This window comes from Camelina sativa, chromosome 13 (genome assembly GCF_000633955.1).
Source record: "Camelina sativa cultivar DH55 chromosome 13, Cs, whole genome shotgun sequence".
NCBI classification, from domain to species: domain Eukaryota; kingdom Viridiplantae; phylum Streptophyta; class Magnoliopsida; order Brassicales; family Brassicaceae; genus Camelina; species Camelina sativa.
The window spans coordinates 18,903,030-18,925,969 of record NC_025697.1 but is presented as its reverse complement, the minus strand read 5'-3'; the positions used below and the strand labels follow the sequence as shown (position 1 = coordinate 18,925,969).

At 35.8% G+C, this 22,940-nt stretch overlaps 2 protein-coding genes and 1 non-coding gene across 3 annotated transcripts; 1 reads left to right on the top strand and 2 right to left on the bottom strand.

Moving 5' to 3' along the window:
- Positions 391–474, top strand: TRNAL-UAA. The gene has a single exon. It is a non-coding gene; the product is annotated as a tRNA-Leu (tRNA).
- Positions 16,948–17,727, bottom strand: LOC104737120 (dirigent protein 13-like). Its single transcript, XM_010457224.2, has one exon. It carries the CDS (start codon positions 17,684–17,686, stop codon positions 17,132–17,134), a length of 555 nt encoding a protein of 184 aa, XP_010455526.1. The 5' UTR covers positions 17,687–17,727; the 3' UTR covers positions 16,948–17,131.
- On the bottom strand, positions 18,455–19,231 carry LOC104737119 (dirigent protein 13-like). Its single transcript, XM_010457223.2, has one exon. The coding sequence runs from the start codon at positions 19,080–19,082 to the stop codon at positions 18,519–18,521; it is 564 nt and encodes a 187-aa protein (XP_010455525.1). The 5' UTR covers positions 19,083–19,231; the 3' UTR covers positions 18,455–18,518.

The window sequence follows — 22,940 nt, the reverse complement described above, 5'->3', positions numbered from 1 at the left end:
CAAGTTCTGGTCCTCGTAAGAGGGCGTGGGTTCAAACCGCACTTCTGACAATAAAAATAGTTTTCTTTTTGATATCATAATACAATTTTTACCTAACAGCTTTGCATGTATTTTTCCTTTTTTTTTTTTTTTGCCGTGTTGTGTGTGTGTGGCATGAGAATTTGAGGACCAAATTTGTAGTCGTGATCTTGCTATATGCATATTAATTTATTTATCGATTTTTTATTACAACTAATAATTGTGTCTTACGAATTTTAGTTATGATATAATATTTATATTCCGACATAATGAACGAAGAATAGGTTTTTTCAATTGTCTTTGGGTGGTGCTTGTGCTCGTTCGTATTAGTCTATTAGATAGATATTAGTAATACTGCATATTATCAGAAAAGTCAGGATGGCCGAGTGGTCTAAGGCGCCAGACTTAAGTTCTGGTCCTCTTACGAGGGCGTGGGTTCAAACCCCACTTCTGACAGGATTTTTTGCCTAATTTTGTATTATATAACTAAGCTTAATGATTTGAAGACGTAATTAACCTTTTTTTCTTCTTAATTTCACGATTTGTATATGTTTCTCAATTAACATCAGTTCAATATAAAATAACTGCTAAATATGGACCAGAATGGTGAATAAGTAACAATACAGTTGGGTTCGACTTCACTTCTTGTTTTCCAAAATAAATTATCGTAACAAAAAGCACCATCTCATCACAACCTTGTCATAAACATTTAACGTTTCAGCACAACATGTTCTCTATGTTTTCTCTTAAGCAAAAATATGGCAAATCGTCATATCATGTCAAACATCCAATTCCAAACGTGTTCAATTCTTCGGGTAACTATATTAATTTTGCGTGAATGAGAACCATGTATGAATTCTATAATGCATGGTTTGCAACAATCAAAATCATTTGTAAACACACAAAAATTATGATTTGTAAAAAAAAAAAAAGTTTATATAGTGAAAACATATGATTAGTTACAGAAAAATGTAGCAATATCATTAATTTTGTTATCTGCTAGTTCATATGTCTTCTATAAATATTAGTTCATGTTTCCACGGGTATTTTCTGTTACATAAATTAAATCAATCAAGAATCAGATAACGCAAACAGCCAAACAACAACACACATCAGTTGACAATAAAAGTACACCATATACACAACTTTATTCTTTAAATTTGGTAATACCAAAAAGAATCTGAAATATTGTACATCGATATCACTACAAAAATTAATTCTTCAAGAAAATTAAGCATAATTATTGAGAAACTTTTTTTTTTTTGAACGAATTATTAAGAAACTTATATAACACTTTTGTTAAAATTTAAAATGCTCTTTGTTTCTTATATATGACAATCATAGAAACATACAAACTTTTAAACAAATTCAAAGATCGTAGCTCCTTAAATTGCACAAACAAACACAACCGATCAAATTGACAAAACAACAAGATTAACATTAATGGAAAATTTCAAAGACAAAAAAAATAATAACAAAACCCTGGATAGTAGAGAAGGAGCCGATATAAGACCTTGGTAGGTTCGAAGATGATCGAGCCCATCCGCCGTTCCGTGACTTGCCGGTTCAACCCCACCGCGTTAACCAGAACGGTTTGAAGATTCACTATAAACACAGCTGGTTAAATAAGTGCAGGGAGTGAACATTGTGTTTCACATCTATTTGGTGGAACCCTTCGGTCCACCTAGAAGCTTCCATGGATGTTCAGCTCAAGCTCCCCCAATTTTGGAATCAACCTTAATAGAGCTTTTGAGTTTTATCCAAAATTAGGGAGTTCTTGATTAAACTTCCATGGCTAAAAATGGGGGGAGAGAGAGAGAGTCTTTGTCTTTCTACTTCTTGTCTATATATACAGCATACTTTGCACACACACACACACACACAAAAAATCTTTATAATATAGCATTTTTTGTTTTCTTTAACTATTTAATCGAGTGCTTTTGATGTTAAAATAACTAAAGGATCTCTATTTTAAGGATCTTCTTGGTAAAGAGCCATACACTAAAATTATCTTTCTACTACTTAAATCCAAAAAAAATGTAAATTATATTATACTTTTTCTGAAAACATTATATATTCATACTTGAGACTTGAGAGTATGGTAAAAACGAAATCATTTTTTTTAGGTAACCAAAAAAAATTATAAAACTTAATTAGATCTATATCTCGAATTAGAAACCAAAACATATTACTATTGATGAATTTGAAACTCTGTGTGCGTGTGTAGCTTGCTTGTACACTACACTAGCTAAACCACCTCTATCACATAATATTAATCTTTCTTATCTAAAAGTTTTGAACTAAGAAAAACAAAAATCAAAACGGATTAGTAGTAGTTCTTGTTGTCACCATAATTTATTTGAGATTCTTTAAGGACGTGTAACTTTTTGTTTTAAGTGGGAGACAATAGTACTCCTGAGTAGATTGCCACCAATTATGCTCCACGCATTCTCTTTTAATCGACTGCTCCGGTTACAATTATTGGAGGGTAATAATGTTAAAACACTTATTTATTTATTAAATAACTATTTACAATTACAATTATTAATCTAGAGTGCAAAACCAATCAAAGGTCCTAGAGTGCGTGCGAGGGACCCCGAGTCCACGACCAATCTCTTTATTTTTGCTGTCTGTTTGTCTATTTTCAATTGGCCCATTTCTCTTTTTAATCATTTTTTTTTTAAAAAGAACTTCATACAAAAAATGAATATTTCTATGAAATCCTTACTCCTATGTCCACTACTATTAAAGTCACTTGGCTTTTAAAGATAACATGTAAAAAGCATAAAGTGATTTTACTATTAGTTCTGCTGCAAATTTTTTTTTTATCAACTGCAATTATATTAGAAGGATGTTACTTTTTATAAATCCAACAACAACTAGTCCAGGAGGAAACAAAATTTCATCTCCCGACTCTCCAAACACTACAACTAGCTTTTAACCAAACTACCAAGGAACAAAGACTCTACCATATGACCTAAAAACTTTAACTCAAACAGCAGCTGATGCTCTTTCTTTAGCAAATAGCCCATCTAGCCAGAATGGATGACTTACGACAACATATGAGTGAAAACGTCCCTCTTCGGTCACACTCTTAGCTATCAGAGAAGCTCCTCTGTTTGAGGAGAATTTTTCCAAAAAGAATTTCCATTTTCTGAAATATGTACACAAAAAACTCACCTCCATAGATTGATATCTAAATGAAGGCCAAACTGCAGGTTTAGCAATCGCTTTTACCAAGCACTCATCCTGCAAGGCGAAAATCACATTCTCAACTCGATGACTGTGCATACTTTCCATAGCCCACACTAAACCTTTGAACTGAGCTTCATTCTTGTCTTTGACCAAAGTAAAAGCTGTCCTACTATGCAATAGAACAACTCCTTTGTGGTCTCGAAGGACCCAAGCCCCACCCGCCAATTTGTTTCTATAGGACCATGAAACTCCAATGTTACATTTTAACCAATTCAGAGGAGGAGCCTTCCATTCCTTTTTACCTTGTCTCATTTCTTTGGACCTTCCTTCAAAGTCTCTGCTACCCTTTTCAACTTCATCTTCTTCCTCAACGCTATCAAGAATTTGAGCCTCAGATCATTCCAACAGATCATCTTGACTTTTTTGAACCAATTCTTGAGGAGTGAAAGCTTTACCTTCAAAGGAAACAAGATTTATGTTTTTCCAAATCCTCCATATAGTCCATGGGAAAATCTTACCAAAATCCTCCGGCCACAGCCTGTTTCTTCTATTTGACATGAGATAGTGTACATTGGAAAAAACAGAACCCTCCTGAAAACCCCTTTCAGAAGATGGAATACCTGAAAGAGCCCAAACTTGTCTCGAAAAAGAACAAGAGAACAACACATGATTTATCGTCTCTTCCTCAGTTCCACAAATCTGACAAGTATCATCCATCTTCATCCCTTTTTTTTTCAAAGTAAACGTAACAGGTAGAGCCCCGGACAAGACTTTCCACAAAAAAACCTTGAGCTTTGGATCTGTTTGCAATGCCCAAACTTCAGACTTTAAAGGGTTAGTTGAAGGTTGTTGGTTTACCTCCTCTCTGATCTTGGGATTGGCTGATTGAGATATTAACCAGTAAGCCGATTTAACTGAGAAATCATCACTTTTGTTATGTTTCCAAGCATAGAAATCATCAACCTCCATTACTGGCTTGATTTTTTTTTATTAGAATGATATCTGCTGGAAACAAGTGAAATTCCAATAATTCATTATCCCAATCCCTTTTCTCCCTGTCAATCAAATCCGACACCCTCAGAGCTGGATTGAAGAAATTATTTTTCCTCCATGGAGCTCTCCACCCCTCATCTTCAATCCAGTCATCAATCCACACTTGAATAGATCTTCCATTACCAACATTCTTCTCTAGTCCCTTAGATAGAAGCTCTCTTCCGTGGAGGATACTTCTCCAAGCATAAGAGGGACTAACACCAAGCACTGCATCCAAAAAGTCAGAGTCCGGAAAAGACCTACTCTTCATTACCAAAGCAAAGATACTGTTGGGGTATTGAAGAATTCTCCAAGCTTGTTTCGCCAAGAGGGCTTGATTGAAAGATGGTATGTCCCTGAAACCTAAACCTCCCTGGTCTTTTGGTAGACAGAGCTTCTCCCAACTTTGCCAATGTATTCCTTTTGTATGCTCAGCATTACCCCACCAAAAATCTGACATAGCACTAGCCAGAGTAGAACAGGTAGCTTTTGGTAACTTAAAGCATGACATCACAAAGACCGGCATCGCCAGAGCGACTGATTTCAAAAGAACCTCCTTGCCTCCTTGAGATAAGAATCTTCCATACCATCCCAACAGTTTTGCTTTTAGCCTCTCTTTGATGTAGCTCAATAACTCCACCTTTGACCCACTAAAACTTTCAGGCATACCCAGATAATTACATGCACCACCTTCCTTTGAGATACCCATTTTTGCTTGGATACCACTCTTTGAAAGTGGATTCACTTTTGAACCAAAGGTAATTGAGGACTTACTCAGATTTATAGTTTGACCCGTAGCTGCTCCATACTTACTCAATACTTCTTGGAGAAAGGACACCTGCTCCATGTCCGCCTTACACATGAAGAGGCTGTCATCCGCAAATAAGAGATGATGAACTTCCGGACCATCTTCTGAGAATTTGATACCTTGTAATTTTCCTTCTTCTTGTCCTTTATTGAGCAAATAAGTCAGGCCTTCAGTACAGAGCACAAACAGAAAGGGTGACAATGGATCCCCTTGACGCAGACCTCGCTGAGGAAAGATCATACCAAAAGGTTGATCATTAATGAGAACCGAGAAGGTTACTGTCGTTATGCAGAGCATAATCCATTCCACCCACCGACTATGGAATCCCAAAGCATTTAGCAACGCTCTCACATAACTCCACTCTACTCGATCATAGGCCTTGGACATATCCGTTTTAACTGCAATAAATTGGGAGGAGATTTCTTTATTAGTTTTGAGACCATGTACAACTTCATGTGCAACCAAAATATTATCAGTGATCAATCTTTCAGACACAAACGCAGACTGGTTGCTAGAGACAATTACCAGGAGAAACGGTTGCATTCTCTTGACTAATATTTTGGAGATCACCTTGTAAAGCACAGAACAAAGATTTATTGGTCTCAAGTCACTCATTTCAACCAGATTGTGGGTTTTAGGCAGGATACACAAATGTGTATAATTCCATTCCACAGGGAATACACAATCTTCGAAAAAACCTTGGATCTCCGTAATTACCTGTGCACCAACTGTCGACCAATATTTCTGGAAGAACAAACCAGACATGCCATCTGGACCCGGAGAACTGGAAGGATCAATTGAAAACACAGCCTCCTTAATCTCCTCAGCCGATATTTTTTCCATGAGAGAATCATTCATCTCCTCTGTTACTCTGGCTGGGAAACCAGAAAACCATTGCTGAAAGGATTGAGGATTAGACGATTTGAAAAGAAGATTGAAATAGGCCGATGCCACTTCCCCTTTAGCAGCTTCAGATTTCATAAGTTCTCCATTTGCATCTCTTAACTGATCTATTCTCTTATGATCCCTATTGCCTTTAACTGCATTATGGAAGAACTTAGAATTTCTGTTACCTGATCTCAACCACTTCTTTCGACTTTTGTGCCTCCAATATTCTTCTTCCTTGAAGTAAGCTTTTGCTAACTCCTTTTTCAAAACATGCAATCTCTGTAAATTGGGCCAGTATTGAGACTGAACATTTTCAAGAACTGCTTCCAACTGATGGATCCGCTGTTTTGAGTTGAGATTATTCTTCTTTTTCCAAGAACTCAACGCTTTTCTACAATCTCTCAATCTTTGAGACACCAGAAAACCCCTATTAGATAAGCCTGGCTTCCACGCTTTTTAATAGCAGCCTTAACCTCTTTTTTGTTTAGGAACCTTTTGTCAAATCGAAATTGCCCCCTGTAAACTTCCTGAGATGCCATTAAAAAAATGAGAACAGGTCTATGATCAGACCCTCTCATTTCAAGGAAAGCTTGATTGGCTGCAGGAAAGGCATCACACCAAGCTTGATTCCCAAACGCTGTATCAAGCCTGCATTGCACCCAATAATCTCCTCTTCTTCCTGCCCAGGTAAATTTATTTCCTGTACTTGGCAGCTCCATCAACCCACAAGCTTCCAACAACTGAGAGAAAGGTTTGAAATAAGACTCTTGCCTCCTCGGACCACCAATTTTTTCACCATTGTGTAATATGGCATTGAAATCACCTACCATACACCATCTGTCCTTTCTTCCAACTCCAAATCTAGAAATTCTTTCCCACACCTTATCCCTCAGACTGCTATCCGGATCACCATACACGCAAGAGAGGAAAAAGTTTACAGCTCCGAACTGCACTTGGATGTCAATCAGATTCTTATCCTCATACAAAAAGTCCAACTGGACACTACTTTTTCACAAAAGAGCCAATCCACCACACTTACCCACTGGCTCCACCGTAAATAAACGATCATAACCCAAAAGACACTGAATATCAAACAACCTATTTCTACTATGCATAGTCTCCATCAGAAACAAGATCTCAGGAAAATACTTTTTACGTATTTCCTTGAGACGGGGAATCACCAAGTCTTGAGACCGTCCCAAGCCTTGGCAATTCCAGCTAATGATGCTCATTAACCATTGGGCGATCCCTCATTTGGGATCACCTTCAAAGGGTTTAGCTTTAAACATTTAGCAGTGCTAGAACCTTCATTCTCTGCTTTTCTTTTATCCTTCACCCCACGCTCTAAATCCATCCGCACCATTTGAGCTACTATTGGAAGCTTTGAATCCTTTGCTTTAGCTTTCCTTAATCTGGATGGAAGTCTTTTCCTTGGTTTTGCCTTTGCTTTTGTATTAGAGCCGGAAGGACCTGCTTCTGAGAAGCCAGCCCTAAAACCCGTTACTCTATTCTGAAAAGGTTGCGACAAAGCCAAATAATCCCCAAACTCTTTATTGCCCACAGAGTTATGGAAGTCCTCCACCCAAGCTTTACTGGGAAAAGAACTCACATCCGGAACTACTCCACTCGTAGTATTACCTGCAATGGACCCCGCCAACATCCTTTGATCACCTTCGTCAAAACCAACAACCAGACCCTTATCCTTGTTCACATCCAGATGAACCAAAGGGGCCGCTTCCATTATGAGAATGGTCTTCTTAGCAATAAGATCTTTTTCCACTTCACTAATTGACTTCCTTATCCTGGCTATCTTAATCGACCTGTCTTCATTATTATTTACCAAAATGTACTGCCTCATTCCTTCCAAGACCTCATTAGCGATCCTTTGTCTACCAGTAGCAGGATCTACCCCAACTTGATCTTCTTTCAATACTCCAAACAAAGGATCAGACTCCTTAAGAAACAGGGGCTTGGCAAAGATTTGGATAGGATTCCCTGTTCTCCGAGCCTCTGTCTCTTTTTGTTTTTTCTTAACCAAAATAGGACAAGCATCTCGATCATGTGTCAACCTCTGACACTCATAGCACCTTTTTTGAATTCTCTCATATTGAAAGCGCACCACAGTAGAGCCACCCTGAGGTAAACTAACCTCCTTGGATCTCCTCAGCGGTCTGGAAACATCAAAAAGAACCTTCACCCTCACAAATTCTTGCACTTGAGGTTTATCTGTATCAAAAGCTACTTCTTTTACTTCACCAATCAATTCCCCCAAAGCCGTAATAGCCTTAACTGTATAGAAATTGATAGGAACATTCCAAATTTGGACCCAAATAGGTATAACTTGCAAATAATTAGCCGGCGGATGTTCATACCACCTATCCACTGCCACTGACCAATCATTGTAAGTATGAGCCCCTTTCGCTAAAACTTCTAGCAGATCATGTTCTGAGTTGAAGATGAACTGAAATCTTTCATTCGAGAGAGCCACTCCCCTCATCCTTCCAGGTTTCTGCCATTTCCTTGGCATAACCCGAATTAGATCCTTCATAGATTGCACAGATGGATTTAGAGTTCTCCCAATAAGACTCAAAGCATTTCTCTCCATAAACATAAACTCAGGGAGGTCTGGCATCTCAAACGGAACCTCCTCCTCTTCTTCTAGCGACATCGCCATCAACGCCTTGTCCATCGCCGACGACATACTTAATTCACCGATAGCACCTTCCAACCACTGACTCAATACCAAACACTTACTCTCCAAGAAACCAGAGCTCCAAACACAACGCTCAAGGAAAGAAAACGAAGATCTTGACTCAGGAAAATAAGAACAATCAAACACAAACCTTTCAGCAGAACTACAATTTCAAAGAAAAGAGATGAAAAAGTAATAAACAGGAGATTGCGGCTAAAAGGAAACAAGTTTTTCAGTCTAAAAGTTCACTTTCCAACCTAATCGAAGACACTAGGAGAAAAGGAGGTCTTAAGCCCAAAAGAGGGTGGTCTTTTTTTTTGTAATTCTTCTGTTTTGTGTCATTTGATTTAATCTTCTCCTTCCACAAAACTGAGTTCTGCTGCAAATAATAAGGCTACTTACAATGGTGTAGTTTTAAGAAGTTGAATAAATAATTCAAGCAATGTAAGGAGATGTTAAAAAAAAAAAGAGATGAGGTGGAGACAATTTAGTTGAAAACATTCAACTCCGTTGAAGCCTAAAATGTTGGGTAAGCTTCTAGAAGATTTTGTCTTGAAGCCCAAGATATCATTAACAAGTTGGTTAATGACAAGATAGACTTAAAAGGAAAAGTTCCAATTGTATTAGGATTAGGAAAAGGAAGTTTTCCATTATCAAAATAGGAATAACAAAGTTGTGTTATGACTATAAATATCTTTGATTGAGTTGTGATCAAATGTATGAGAGATTGAGAGCTTTGGTGTTTAGTTTTGAGTTATTTTCTAAACATAATAAAGAGAGTTATTCTTTATTCAAAGCTTTCTAAACTTATATTTGGTATCAGAGTGTCTAGGTTAGTCGATCTAAGAGACTCGAAAGAAGAAGACATAACCCATCATGGAAGATGTCAATACCCCACGTTCAAAGGAGTTCGCTTCTTCGTCAATTCAATGTCCTATGCTTACCGCTATAAATTATATTGTTTGGGCCATGAAGATGAAGGTGGTGTTACGAATCAACAAGGTGTGGGAAAATGTTGAAAGTGTGTCAACGGACTCCAANATCATGTTCTGAGTTGAAGATGAACTGAAATCTTTCATTCGAGAGAGCCACTCCCCTCATCCTTCCAGGTTTCTGCCATTTCCTTGGCATAACCCGAATTAGATCCTTCATAGATTGCACAGATGGATTTAGAGTTCTCCCAATAAGACTCAAAGCATTTCTCTCCATAAACATAAACTCAGGGAGGTCTGGCATCTCAAACGGAACCTCCTCCTCTTCTTCTAGCGACATCGCCATCAACGCCTTGTCCATCGCCGACGACATACTTAATTCACCGATAGCACCTTCCAACCACTGACTCAATACCAAACACTTACTCTCCAAGAAACCAGAGCTCCAAACACAACGCTCAAGGAAAGAAAACGAAGATCTTGACTCAGGAAAATAAGAACAATCAAACACAAACCTTTCAGCAGAACTACAATTTCAAAGAAAAGAGATGAAAAAGTAATAAACAGGAGATTGCGGCTAAAAGGAAACAAGTTTTTCAGTCTAAAAGTTCACTTTCCAACCTAATCGAAGACACTAGGAGAAAAGGAGGTCTTAAGCCCAAAAGAGGGTGGTCTTTTTTTTTGTAATTCTTCTGTTTTGTGTCATTTGATTTAATCTTCTCCTTCCACAAAACTGAGTTCTGCTGCAAATAATAAGGCTACTTACAATGGTGTAGTTTTAAGAAGTTGAATAAATAATTCAAGCAATGTAAGGAGATGTTAAAAAAAAAAAGAGATGAGGTGGAGACAATTTAGTTGAAAACATTCAACTCCGTTGAAGCCTAAAATGTTGGGTAAGCTTCTAGAAGATTTTGTCTTGAAGCCCAAGATATCATTAACAAGTTGGTTAATGACAAGATAGACTTAAAAGGAAAAGTTCCAATTGTATTAGGATTAGGAAAAGGAAGTTTTCCATTATCAAAATAGGAATAACAAAGTTGTGTTATGACTATAAATATCTTTGATTGAGTTGTGATCAAATGTATGAGAGATTGAGAGCTTTGGTGTTTAGTTTTGAGTTATTTTCTAAACATAATAAAGAGAGTTATTCTTTATTCAAAGCTTTCTAAACTTATATTTGGTATCAGAGTGTCTAGGTTAGTCGATCTAAGAGACTCGAAAGAAGAAGACATAACCCATCATGGAAGATGTCAATACCCCACGTTCAAAGGAGTTCGCTTCTTCGTCAATTCAATGTCCTATGCTTACCGCTATAAATTATATTGTTTGGGCCATGAAGATGAAGGTGGTGTTACGAATCAACAAGGTGTGGGAAAATGTTGAAAGTGTGTCAACGGACTCCAACAAGAACGATATCGCAATAGGGTTGCTATTTCAATCCATCCCGGAGGCTCTTATTCTGCAAGTCGGTGAACAATATACTCCAAAAGGGATTTGGGATGCTATTAGATCCTGTCATCTTGGTGCTGATCGAGTCAACGAAGCTAGACTTCAAACGCTAATGTCGGAGTTTGAGAGAATTAAGATGAAAGATACAGACTCAACTGATAGCTTCTCAGGGAAGTTATCGGAACTAGCGTCGAAGGCAGCCTCGCTTGGACACCCTATTAAGGAGGTCAAACTTGTGAAGAAATTTCTCAATGGTCTACCAAAGAACAAATATATTCAAATTATTGCCTCCCTCGAGCAAGTCCTGGATTTAAACACAACACCTTTTGAAGATATTGTTGGCAGACTTAAAACTTATGAAGAAAGAATTCTCGATGAGGAGAATCATGGAGATACACAAAGAAAGTTTTTGTTCTCCAATTTTAAACAACAAGACTTCAGACCATCACAAGGGAGAGGACGTGGCGGAGGAGGCAGAGGAGGATATAGAGGACGAGAAAGAGGAAGATTCAATTATCAAGAAAGAACAATAAATCAATAGGATCCTAATCAAGCTAAGGAGAAGAAGGATCTTTCGAAAGTGATTTGTTACCGATGTGACAAACCTGGTCATTATGCCTCCACCTGTCCAGAAAGAACATAAAACTTAAAAGAGGCGCATAAAACTGAGACGGAAGAAGCCGACCCAGCACTTTATATGCATGAAGTAGTGTTCTTAAACGAAGACAAGGTGATACCAAAGAACTATGAAGCTGAAGACGGTATTTGGTATCTCGACAACGGAGCAAGTAATCACATGACCAGTAATCAAACGTATTTCTCCGAACTCAACAAAAACATAAAAGGGAAGGTTAAGTTTCGAGATGGTTCATGTGTTGAAATAGAAGGGAAGGGATCTATTCTATTTCAAAGCAAAACGGATGAGCAAATTCTTGTCACTGACATTTACTACATTCCCGATCTCAAGAGCAACATTATTAGCTTGGGGCAAGCTACGAAAGTTGGGTATGATGTTCGAATGCGACAAGATTATTTAACTCTACACGACCCTCGTGGAAGATTGTTGGTTAAAGTTACACGTTCAGCCAATATGTTGTACAAAATTGGGCTATCCGTTGGAAAACCAATATGCTTGCACACAAACATAGAAGACGATACTTGGAGGTGGCACGCAAGGTTAGGACATGTAAGCTTCAATACAATCAAAGCTATGTCCAACCAAGAGATGGTTTACGGTCTACCCGAAGTAAGAGAAGAAAAAAGGTTGTGTGAATCGTGCTTAGTAGGTAAACAAACACGACAAGGTTTCCCAAAAGCAACAATGTATCATGCGTCAAAGCCCCTAGAGCTCTGACACGCTGATCTCTGTGGACCGATAACCCCATCAAAATTGGCTCATAACAAATACATATTTGTTATTATTGATGATTTCTCAAGATATATGTGGATTATCTTGTTAAAACAAAACAGTGAAGCTTTTGGTAAGTTCTAGGTATTTAAAAGTGTTGTGGAGAAGGAACTTGGGAAAGAAATCATGACACTAAGAACCGATAGAGGAGGAGAATTTACTTCAAGAGAGTTTCATGATTTATGTGAATCGAACGGGATCAAACGGCATCTTACACCCCACAACAAAATGGTGTTGTTGAAAGGAGAAATAGAACACTATTGGAGATGACAAGGAGTATCCTAAAGGCTATGATGATACCAAACTACTTATGGGGAGAAGCGGTTCGACACTCTACATATGTAATCAATAGGGTATCAACAAGAGCCCTTGAAAATATGACTCCGTATGAATGCTTGCAAGAGAAGAAACCAAGTCTTGATCACTTAAGAGTGTTCGGTTTCTTAGCATATTCGATGGTTGAATCTGCGAACCTCACAAAGCTCGATGATCGATCGAAGCCTCTAGTTCACCTTGAAATGGAGCCTGGATCAAAGGCCTATAGACTTTACAACCCAACGACATGGAGGATCGTTGTTAGTCGAGATGTGGTTTTTGATGAGAAAGCAAGCTGGACGTGGAATGAAACAAGAGATGGATCAAGTAGGGATCCTGGGATGTTTCACATGAGGTGGGGAGAAATAATAGATGCTGGAGAAGGACCCGTCATCATCGAAAACAATCAACATCATGAACATGACGAGTCCGAGAGTAATGATGACGATAGTGATCAAGAGGACGTGAACAACGACGAGCAAATTCCACATGAGAATGACTAACATCCTTAACAAGAAGAACAACCTCAACTAAGAAGGTCTGGAAGTCAAGTAAACAAACCAACTTATCTTAATGATTACGTTTTACAAGCTGCCGTAGAATGTGAGAAACTCCTACTTTCGATTGACAATGAGCCAAGATGTTTTGAAGAAGCAAAAGGTTCGACAAAGTGGAGAGAAGCATGCAAAGAAGAGATTGTTTCTATCAATAAAAACAAGTCATGGTTTTTAATTGATAGACCAAGTGGTGGAAAGGTGATTGGTCTCAAGTGGATTTTCAAACTCAGAAAAAATGCAGATGGTACTATAAATAAGTACAAGGCGCGACTTGTGGCTAAAGGATACGTACAAGAATCCGGCATAGATTTTAATGAAGTTTTTGCTCCAGTTGCTAGATTAGAGACCATATGGTTGTTGATTGCATTGGAGGCAACACATGGATGGGAAATTCATCACTTAATTGTAAAAACAACATTCTTACATGGAGAGCTAAGAGAAGATGTTTATGTTGATCAACCCGAAGGATTCGAGGTAAAAGGTGAAGAACACAAGGTTTATAAGCTGGAGAAAGCCTTGTATGGTTTAAGGAAAGCACCACGAGCTTGGAACACGAAGTTAGATCAGATTTTGAAAGAGATGAGATTTATAAAATGCTCGAAAGAAAGTTCTGTGTATCGCAAGGGAGAAGGAGGAACACTTCTTATCGTTGCCATTTACGTCAATGATTTGTTTGTGACCGGAAACACATTAAAAGTGATAAGTGATTTCAAGGCTGGGATGTCCTCTAAGTTTGAGATGTCAGATCTCGGAAAACTCAGTTACTATCTCGGGATCGAAGTGCTTCAAGTCGAAGATGGAATCGAAATTAAGCAAGAGGGATATGCTCAAAGAATTTTAAGGGAAGGTGGTTTAGAAACCTACAACTCAACTCAAGAACCTATGGAGTTTGGATTGGTAGTTTCTAAAGCTTAAGAAGAAATCGAGATAGACGCGACAAAATACTGAAGGAATGTAGGTTGTTTGCGATACTTATTATATACAAGACATGACCTGGCTTTTTCTGTTGGAGTTGCTAGCAGGTATATGCAAAGTCCTCGTAAATCACAAGGTGAGGTAATGAAGCATAGACTACGTTATCTTTGGTCTGAAGTTTAATCGTGGAGGATCAAAGAAGATGGTAGGGTTTAGTGATAGTAGCCACAACATTGATCCAGACGATGGAAGGAGCACTACTGGTCACGTTTTCTACTTTGGGTCGTCACCGATAACTTGGTGCTCACAGAAACAGGACACAGTTGCACTCTCGTCATGTGAAGCCGAGTTCATGGCAGCAACGGAAGCAGCCAAACAAGCCATTTGGCTCCAAGATTTACTAAGCGAGATCACCGGATGGAAGACTAAGCCGATCACCATTCACATTGACAACAAATCAGCAATAGAACTCACTAAGAACCCCGTCTTTCATGGTAAAACCAAACATATTCATAAACGCTATCATTTTGTACGAGAGTGCATTGAGAACGAGTTTGTTAATGTCGAACACGTACCGGGTGTGGAACAAAAGGCGGATATATTGACTAAAGCGTTGGCATGGATCAAGTTTAAGGAAAGGAGAAGTTTGTTAGGTGTTCAAGACTTGGACAAGACAAGGTTGAAGCTTAAGGGGGTGATTGTTAGGTAAGCTTCTAGAAGATTGTGTCTTGAAGCCCAAGATATCATTAACAAGTTGGTTAATGACAAGATAGGCTTAAAAGGAAAAGTTCCAATTGTATTAGGATTAGGAAAAGAGAAGTTTTCCATTATCAAAATAGGAATAACAAAGTTGTATTATGACTATAAATATCTTTGATTGAGTTGTGATCAAAGGTACGAGGGATTGAGAGCTTTGGTGTTTAGTTTTGAGTTATTTTCTAAACATAATAAAGAGAGTTATTCTTTATTCAAAGCTTTCTAAACTTATATAAAAGTGGTGAGTTTGCTCACCACGTGGCATGTTCCGAAGAGTTAATTTTTAATCATAGGATAATATTTAGATAAAGAAATATGTTTTGTTTATATTGAATGGGAAGATTTCAGATATTTTTTATCCAACCCAATTATTTGAGATCAATTATCTTACAAAATCCATGTTTTTTGTCAATCATTAGGCCACAACAGGCCGTTCCATTAGCCAAATCCCTACATTCGTAGAGAGCGAGACTTGACCCTTGGTGTGATGGTGTCTTTTACAATTGGACGTTCCATTGGCTACTACACTAAGATCACCTCACAGAATTCAAAAAAAATATTTTAAAACTTTAATACCAAAATTCATCATTTTTCATTCTTTATAAATATAGACTTGTTTCATTTAATTCGGGTTCAACTCATTGGACACAAAAAACCCATATTTTCTATTATATTTTTGCTATCTACCTTCACAAACTCTTGTTGTTTTGTTTCACCCGTTTTTTTTTGTAAAATGGATCTTAATAATAACCCTTTTAGCTCCCAAAATTCTTCTAATTACCCTTTAAACTATCCAAATCCCAATAATTATCAGTTTTAAAATCAATCTCCCAACCATTCTCAGCATATACCAAACTATGGATATCCACCAAATTTTTTCATGCCGTGAGCTGTTCCAAATTTTTGTCAATATCATGGATTGATGATGTCATATTCATCTCAAACACCCTCTTATTCTTTTTCTCGAATGGGTAGTGAAACTAATACGAATGTGAGAGAAGCTGAATTTTCCGAATTTTCTAGACAAACGACTCTTGGTGGTATGAGTGGTGTTTATGAAACCATTACAAATGAAGATGATTATTCAACTCCTGCTCGTCAGAGAAACTCCAAATTTATTAGATAAATTATTTAATTTTTACGTATTTGAATTTCATTTGATATTAATTATGATCAATAATATGTGATCACAAAAAGTAAACATGAATAAAGTGAAAAATATGAAATAAAATTGGTGGACAGTAGGATAAGGTGATGTAATTTTATTAAACAAAAATATTGTAAAAGGAAAAAATGATTTATTCGTTTAATTATGATGTACAAAAGAGAATAGATGATGTCAAGTGTTACAAATAAAAAAGTGGGTTTTATATAAGAAATTATTTTACTAAATAATAAGAAATGAGTCATATTACTTTTTCTACTGTCAATAAATAATAATATTATATAAGAAAATAAATGTTTAAGAAACAAAAAAAAAGTGGGACACGTCAATAAACCAATCAATGAATATTATGAACCTGTCCGCTTTTACTTTTAAGATAGTCTTTTAGAAAGCTTATACGAAATGGAACCCTACCACTGGTTTGAATCTTTACATTAATGAGTAGGGATGTTACACCATGTGATTATTTTGTCTAATCCGATCCCGAAATCATGCAATCGTAGGCATTATTCCAAAGTTAGATATCTTTTTCTAATAGAATTTACTTATAATCAGGTGGAAATGAACTTTAAAAAATGTAACAGAAGTAAGACAGATTTAGCCTAGTCTAGTTTTTTGACCAAAATTTGTATTACCTTTTAAAAAAGCATAAGACTCTTCTGGTGAAGCATATCACAACATGCTCTTTAGTGGAGTAGTATGTTACGGCCCATCAAATATCATATTTTGGAAACATATATGTTTCCAATTTTCCAAAGTTTCAAACACAACATAAGAACATATTTATTTCCCTTGACACACCTTACATGTTTAAAACTTGGTAAAACAAGAGACTGTTTTATTAAAGAGCCCGTTGCAAACAGATTTGAATACAACATTTATTGGAACTTGGAACAACGTACATAAACAGAGAAAAGCAATAAATTGCCAACAAACACACATCGGAACAAGATTATCAACTCAGAAACATCAAGCACAAGAAATATGTATTACTAGTAACTCTAATAGTAACATTCATAGAGTTTAATATCCATTTTGATACGGAAATACTTCGGGACTTGAATGAGATCTGTCGTCAACGTAGCGATCCCACGAGTCATGATGAAGTCACCAGTCCCACCAACGACCGGTAAGTCTCTGGTCGGCTCCATAAACGGATTTTCACCCATTATGTTCAATGCCCCTTTGTGTTTTGTTGAATTGAATACTACTGAAAAAGAGAGCCAACTGTCAAATTTCCACTTACCGTGGTAGAAGAAGAAGCCTTGAGCACGAGCCACCGGTTTCGAAAGATAGTTCTCGTCCATTGTCACAGGGTTGTCCATTATTATAAAATTCCCGAAACTAAAGTCTCCTAGTCCTACAGGCTTCACGACTGTTGCTGACGTGGCATTAGCCGTGTTATTACCGTCGTAAGCAACGTTATGGAGGTGGACGACGAAACGCTTGCATGGTTTTGCTAGGTTTCGGAAAGATGAGACGGCATTGGATTGGTTAAGTAAGACAGACAAGAAGATGAAGGATGTGAATACTTGTTTGTAGATATGTTTTGCCATAGTTAAGAGTGTTAGATAGAAAATATGAGCAAGTGTTAGTGACTTTGTGAGTATGAAAGAGGGCTTTGGGGACCTTCATTTATAGTCATAATAATCACGTGCTATCATTTTTTGCGCTGAAAAAAGTAAAAAAAATATGAGAATGACACATATGAATGGAGATTTCAAAATCATGTGAATAATTGAAAAATTATTACTCCATCCATTTCAAAAGTAGTTATGGTTTTTAGTAGTTATGGCTTTTTGTCAAATTAGTTGATGTTTTAGGGATTCAATAACACCATATTATTATTATTATTATTATTATTATTATTATTATTATTATTATTTAATTATTTTTTTGCTCAAGTCCTTTCATTTTCTACTATGAAAGATATTTTCTTCTTTTTCTCTTTTTTTATTTTTTCTTTTGCTAAAGATTCCTTTATGCAGGTAATGAATAAGGTGAGTATCTCCACTGTCTTATATGTATGGCAGGATTACTCTTTGTGAGCCATAAAATATTACAATTTACAAAACTATTATTTCATATATGAAAATCTGTTTATGCTAATTTTTCTTGGTTGTGAATTTAATATTCGTCAATGCACCTCAAGAAGAAGAAAATCATGAAAATGGGATGAGATCTTTACCGTGAACGTGAACTACGTACATTAAGAGGTTGTTTTCATTTTTTTTTTTTTTGGATAGTTGAATTGTCCGGAACTTACATAATAATTGTTCGACATACTATTAATAATGACATTGATTATGCAATGGATTACGAGCAGAGAAAAGCAGTAAAATTCCAACACACAAACATCAAACCCAAAACATAAATTACTTAGTAAGTTTAGTAGTAACATTCATAGAGTTTAATATCCATTTTGATACGGAAATACTTATTGCCATCAATGTGATCAGTCGTGAACGTAGCGATCCCACGAGTCATGATGAAGTCACCAGTCCCACCAACGACCGGTAAGTCTCTGGTCGGCTCCATAAACGGATTTTCCCCCATTATGTTCAATGTCCCTTTGTGTTGTGTTGAATTGAATACTACTGACCAAGAGAGCCAAGTGTCGTATTTCGACTTACCGTGGTAGAAGAAAAAGCCTTGAACACGAGCCACCGGTTTGGAGAGATAGTTCTCGTCCATTGTCACAGGGTTGTCCATGATTATAAACTTCCCGAAATTGAAGTCTCCTAGTCCGATAGGGTTGACAATTGCTGCTGATGTGGCATTAACAGTGTTATCACCATCGTAGGCAACGTTGTGGAGGTGGAAGACGAAACGCTTGCATGGTTTCGCTAGGTCGAGTGATTTTCGAAAAGATGAGACGGTGTTGGATTGGTAAAGTAAAACAGACAAGAAGATCAAGGAGGATAATACTTGTTTGTAGATTTGTTTTGCCATAGTTAGAGTGTTTGGGTAGAACAATATGCAAGTATTACTGATTTTGTTGTGAGCATGAAGAGGGGTTTGGGAACCTTTATTTTTTATTCATAATAATTCAGGTGCTTTCCTTCTTTGGGCATTAAAAAAAAAAAAAAGTGATAGACACCTATAATTGGGTTGTTGATCTAGAATGCCGAAATTGGTGTTTAATAATAGAATATAAAGATTTCGAAATCACGTGGATGGTTAAATAATTATTGGGTTGACTACTATTTGATTTACTGTTATTTAAATTAGATACTTGATCTTGAATCCCTAAACTCCTTGTGAATAAAAGATGACTCTTTTTGGTAGTAATATCCATAAGACCATATCCATTAGAGAAACCCATCTAAATTGATAAAAATTAAACTAATTATATAATTAGAGATCGTTATCGATTTAAATTAAACTAATTATATAATTCATTGGAGGTGTAATTACCAATCTAAATTTCTCAAAATTAAACCAATCAAAACAACCCACTAACAACTAACAAAATCACCCTTTCATTAGAGAAACTAATTGCATGTTTCTTAATTGTATGTAAACCTTTAATTGAATCAAACTGTATCAAGGTTCAGTTTTCAGGAACTATGTAGAAGAAGACACAGCTTCTTATCAAAAATGAACTCCACAGATTTTATAAAACTTTAGCTAGAAAACTTAGTTAAAACATCACTTTGAAAGAGAGATTCACCACAAGAGAACTTAACTAAAACAGACCGTTGAATATAAATCATACCAGTTTCTACTAATCCAATCAGCTCATGTCATTTGTCTTAGACCATTTTAAATGTTCTCATAAAATGTAAAAATGTAAACTAAGTCGTAAACTAATAAAAATGTAATTTGCATACTTTTTGGGTGAATGTCGAATGACTCTTAAACTAAGTATCATTATTTAGTGTATCCATATTTCATTACCAGTTACCACACGACTCCACGAGCTACATGTGTTTCGTGGCATATCACCGGTTAATTAGTAATATTAAAGTTCTAATATTTTATTTGTTATGCCAGATCATATCCTACACTCTAGAAAGAAATCATTTTTCCTTTGTATCCTTGTTTTGTTGTCTTCTCACTTGTACGTAGTCTTCTTTTGTAAACTTCTGTTTGTTCCCTTTTTGGGTTTATTTATCTAATCATTTGCAGATCTAATCAAGATGACCTAAAACTCCAACACATAGTGATTACCAGATCATTAAGACAAGAAACAAAAGAAGTCTAGTCTTCAACTGAGAAACTCTAATTGGACATACCTTCTTAAGTAGAAACAAAACAACCGATCGGCAATTGTCATTGTGTAAAAACATCAGTTGATGATAACACAAACCATGGCTAAATGTTTTGAGAAAAGAAAAAAAGAGATAAATTACTCTCTTAGAAAATCTTCAAAACACTTTTGAAAAGTACTTTATTATGAGATGATAATATGAATTATAATTTTATTACGTAGACTATAATTTTATAATTATAATTTTATTCGAGTTGTCAATATAGTAGGTTTATATATTAATAAATGATTCCAAACCAAATGTTAGTTACTACCTGATTGGAATTACTTGGGCTTCATATCTTCCCACGGGCAGTGGTTGGGAAAGGATCCTTCGTGTGTCTCTTCATATTAACTCACTTCGCGCTTATTCTTTGTGTAAATGCTCAATTTCACTGCTTTTAATTTTGTTTTTGTTGTTGAAATTTTTTTGTTTCTCTTTGTACTTCTCTCAGTTGTGATCCTGTATTCCTTTTTCTTTGTTTTTTAAAGCAACATCTTAAGTAATACTGCATTCCATAAATTGAAGCAAACCATTTAACAAAAAAAACAAAAAAGTTATTCTGTGGTTTTGAGTTTTGACTTTTGTGTTCCACAATACCAACTTTAGAACGTGAAAAAAACTGACATAAAAATTTAAAATATTATTAGATAAGTAAGAAAATATCTACATACACATATTTTTACTCTCATTCTTGTTTTTAGTTTTTCTTTTCTTATACTAGCTAATGAAAATCTCTATATATGTCATAAATTAATATATGTAGATCTGAATCCTAACAAATGTCAGTTTTGGTTTCATATTTTTTTCTTTATGTTTGGATTCAGGTATATACATATATTAATATATTAATTATGAAATGAACCCGAAACTGAAATGTATTTCGTTTTGTTTTTTATAAAGAAATGCGAATTGAAATAGTTGAACTGAAGATTGGATCGAAACAATCATACACATGCGTGGTAGGAGATCAGAATTATTTACTTTTGCCCCATAAAAGTTTGAATGTTTGTATAGCTCTTTAGCCTTTGTGACTCCACCATTGTTAAATGACGTCATGTGTCATCACAAAGTGATAATAGAGCAATTGGTGAAATGTCTAAGAAAAAAGTGTAAACAAAGTATCAATAAGTTGATAACAAATAGGTCTATGGTGTTTTCGATATATATCGATCGTGTGTGTTGATCCAATATACCGTTTACGTTTATGTTTTGAGAATCGGAATGATCCGACGGATTCAGTGAGTATATGATTATCGAGATTATAGATTTAATTTAATGTTTGTAAAACTTTAATGTTTCTTATATATATATATATATAATATAGCCATGAGACATGCAAAACCTTAATGTTTCCTTTATATATATTATATATACTGTAATCAACTATGTGAAGGTGAACAAAGAATATGTATCAACAAATATATAGATACGATGAAATTTATTAGAGTTGAAAAACAATGTACAATCTTTTGCATCAATTATAAAATAATATAAAAGATGAAAATATGATTAAAAATGAACGAGAGCCACCAATTCGGTGGTGGTTTATATGTACGCCTTATCCCACGTTGTTAAATCATCTTTTGCTTTTTTCTTTTGTTTCAATGAGTGATGTAATTTTAATATCATCTCAGTTTTATCACTTTGTAATTTAAAAAAAAAAAGTTGTGTTAATTTTTTTTTAGATAATCTCAAAACTGTTATAAAGATTAAACTTTTTAAAAAAATTATAAAGACTTTATAAAGTTTTATAAAGATGAGTGTGCACCAAAAGATAGGATGTTTTTTTTTATATATTTATAAACCAAAATTTTGAAAGCAAAAAGCTGAACTGAAAGCTGGATCGAAAATGAAAGATCTATGGTGGAATTATCAGATGTCTTGGTTTGCCTCTTAAGATAGCTAGCAGCCTTACAAATAAAAAAAATTCTCAAGTCCTTTCATTTTCTTCTGTGAAGGATATTTTCATCTCAAAGCCAAAAGTGAAAGTTTCATTATTGTAGTTACAGGCAACGCATGTATAAAATGAGCTCAAATCTCTTCATAAAGTGATTATCTCTATTGTTTTACATGTAAAACTAAAATTCTCCATAACTTATTTTTTTTTTAATTTAATATTAAATTATATTGAAAAAAAATAAACATTTTACAATGCTTGTGGTAAAACCCTTTTAAAACTTCTTAAAAATTCATGTAACTATGTTTAGTAGAATCTTGCAGCAATCCAAATTTGGATGCCTCTACCCTCTCCGTTCTGAATGGTGCGGACCCGGTTTCTGATATTTTTATCAATGAGTTTTATTAGCCCCTCTTCCATAACAGGTCATTTCTCTCCAGCCAGATTGAGTGTAATGCGTTTTGAAAAGCATAGCCGATGATAAGCTTTGTGGTCTTGTCGAGGTCCTCGTCGCCAAACATTGCCATAATCTCTTGCTAGTCGGTGTGATACTTGTTCAGAAGAAGCTTTTTCGCTAGCGTCTCCCAGATGTTAGAATTGCGGAAGTAGAATTTGTGTAAAGAGAAACTGAAAAGAGAATAGAATACTTAGATTAAC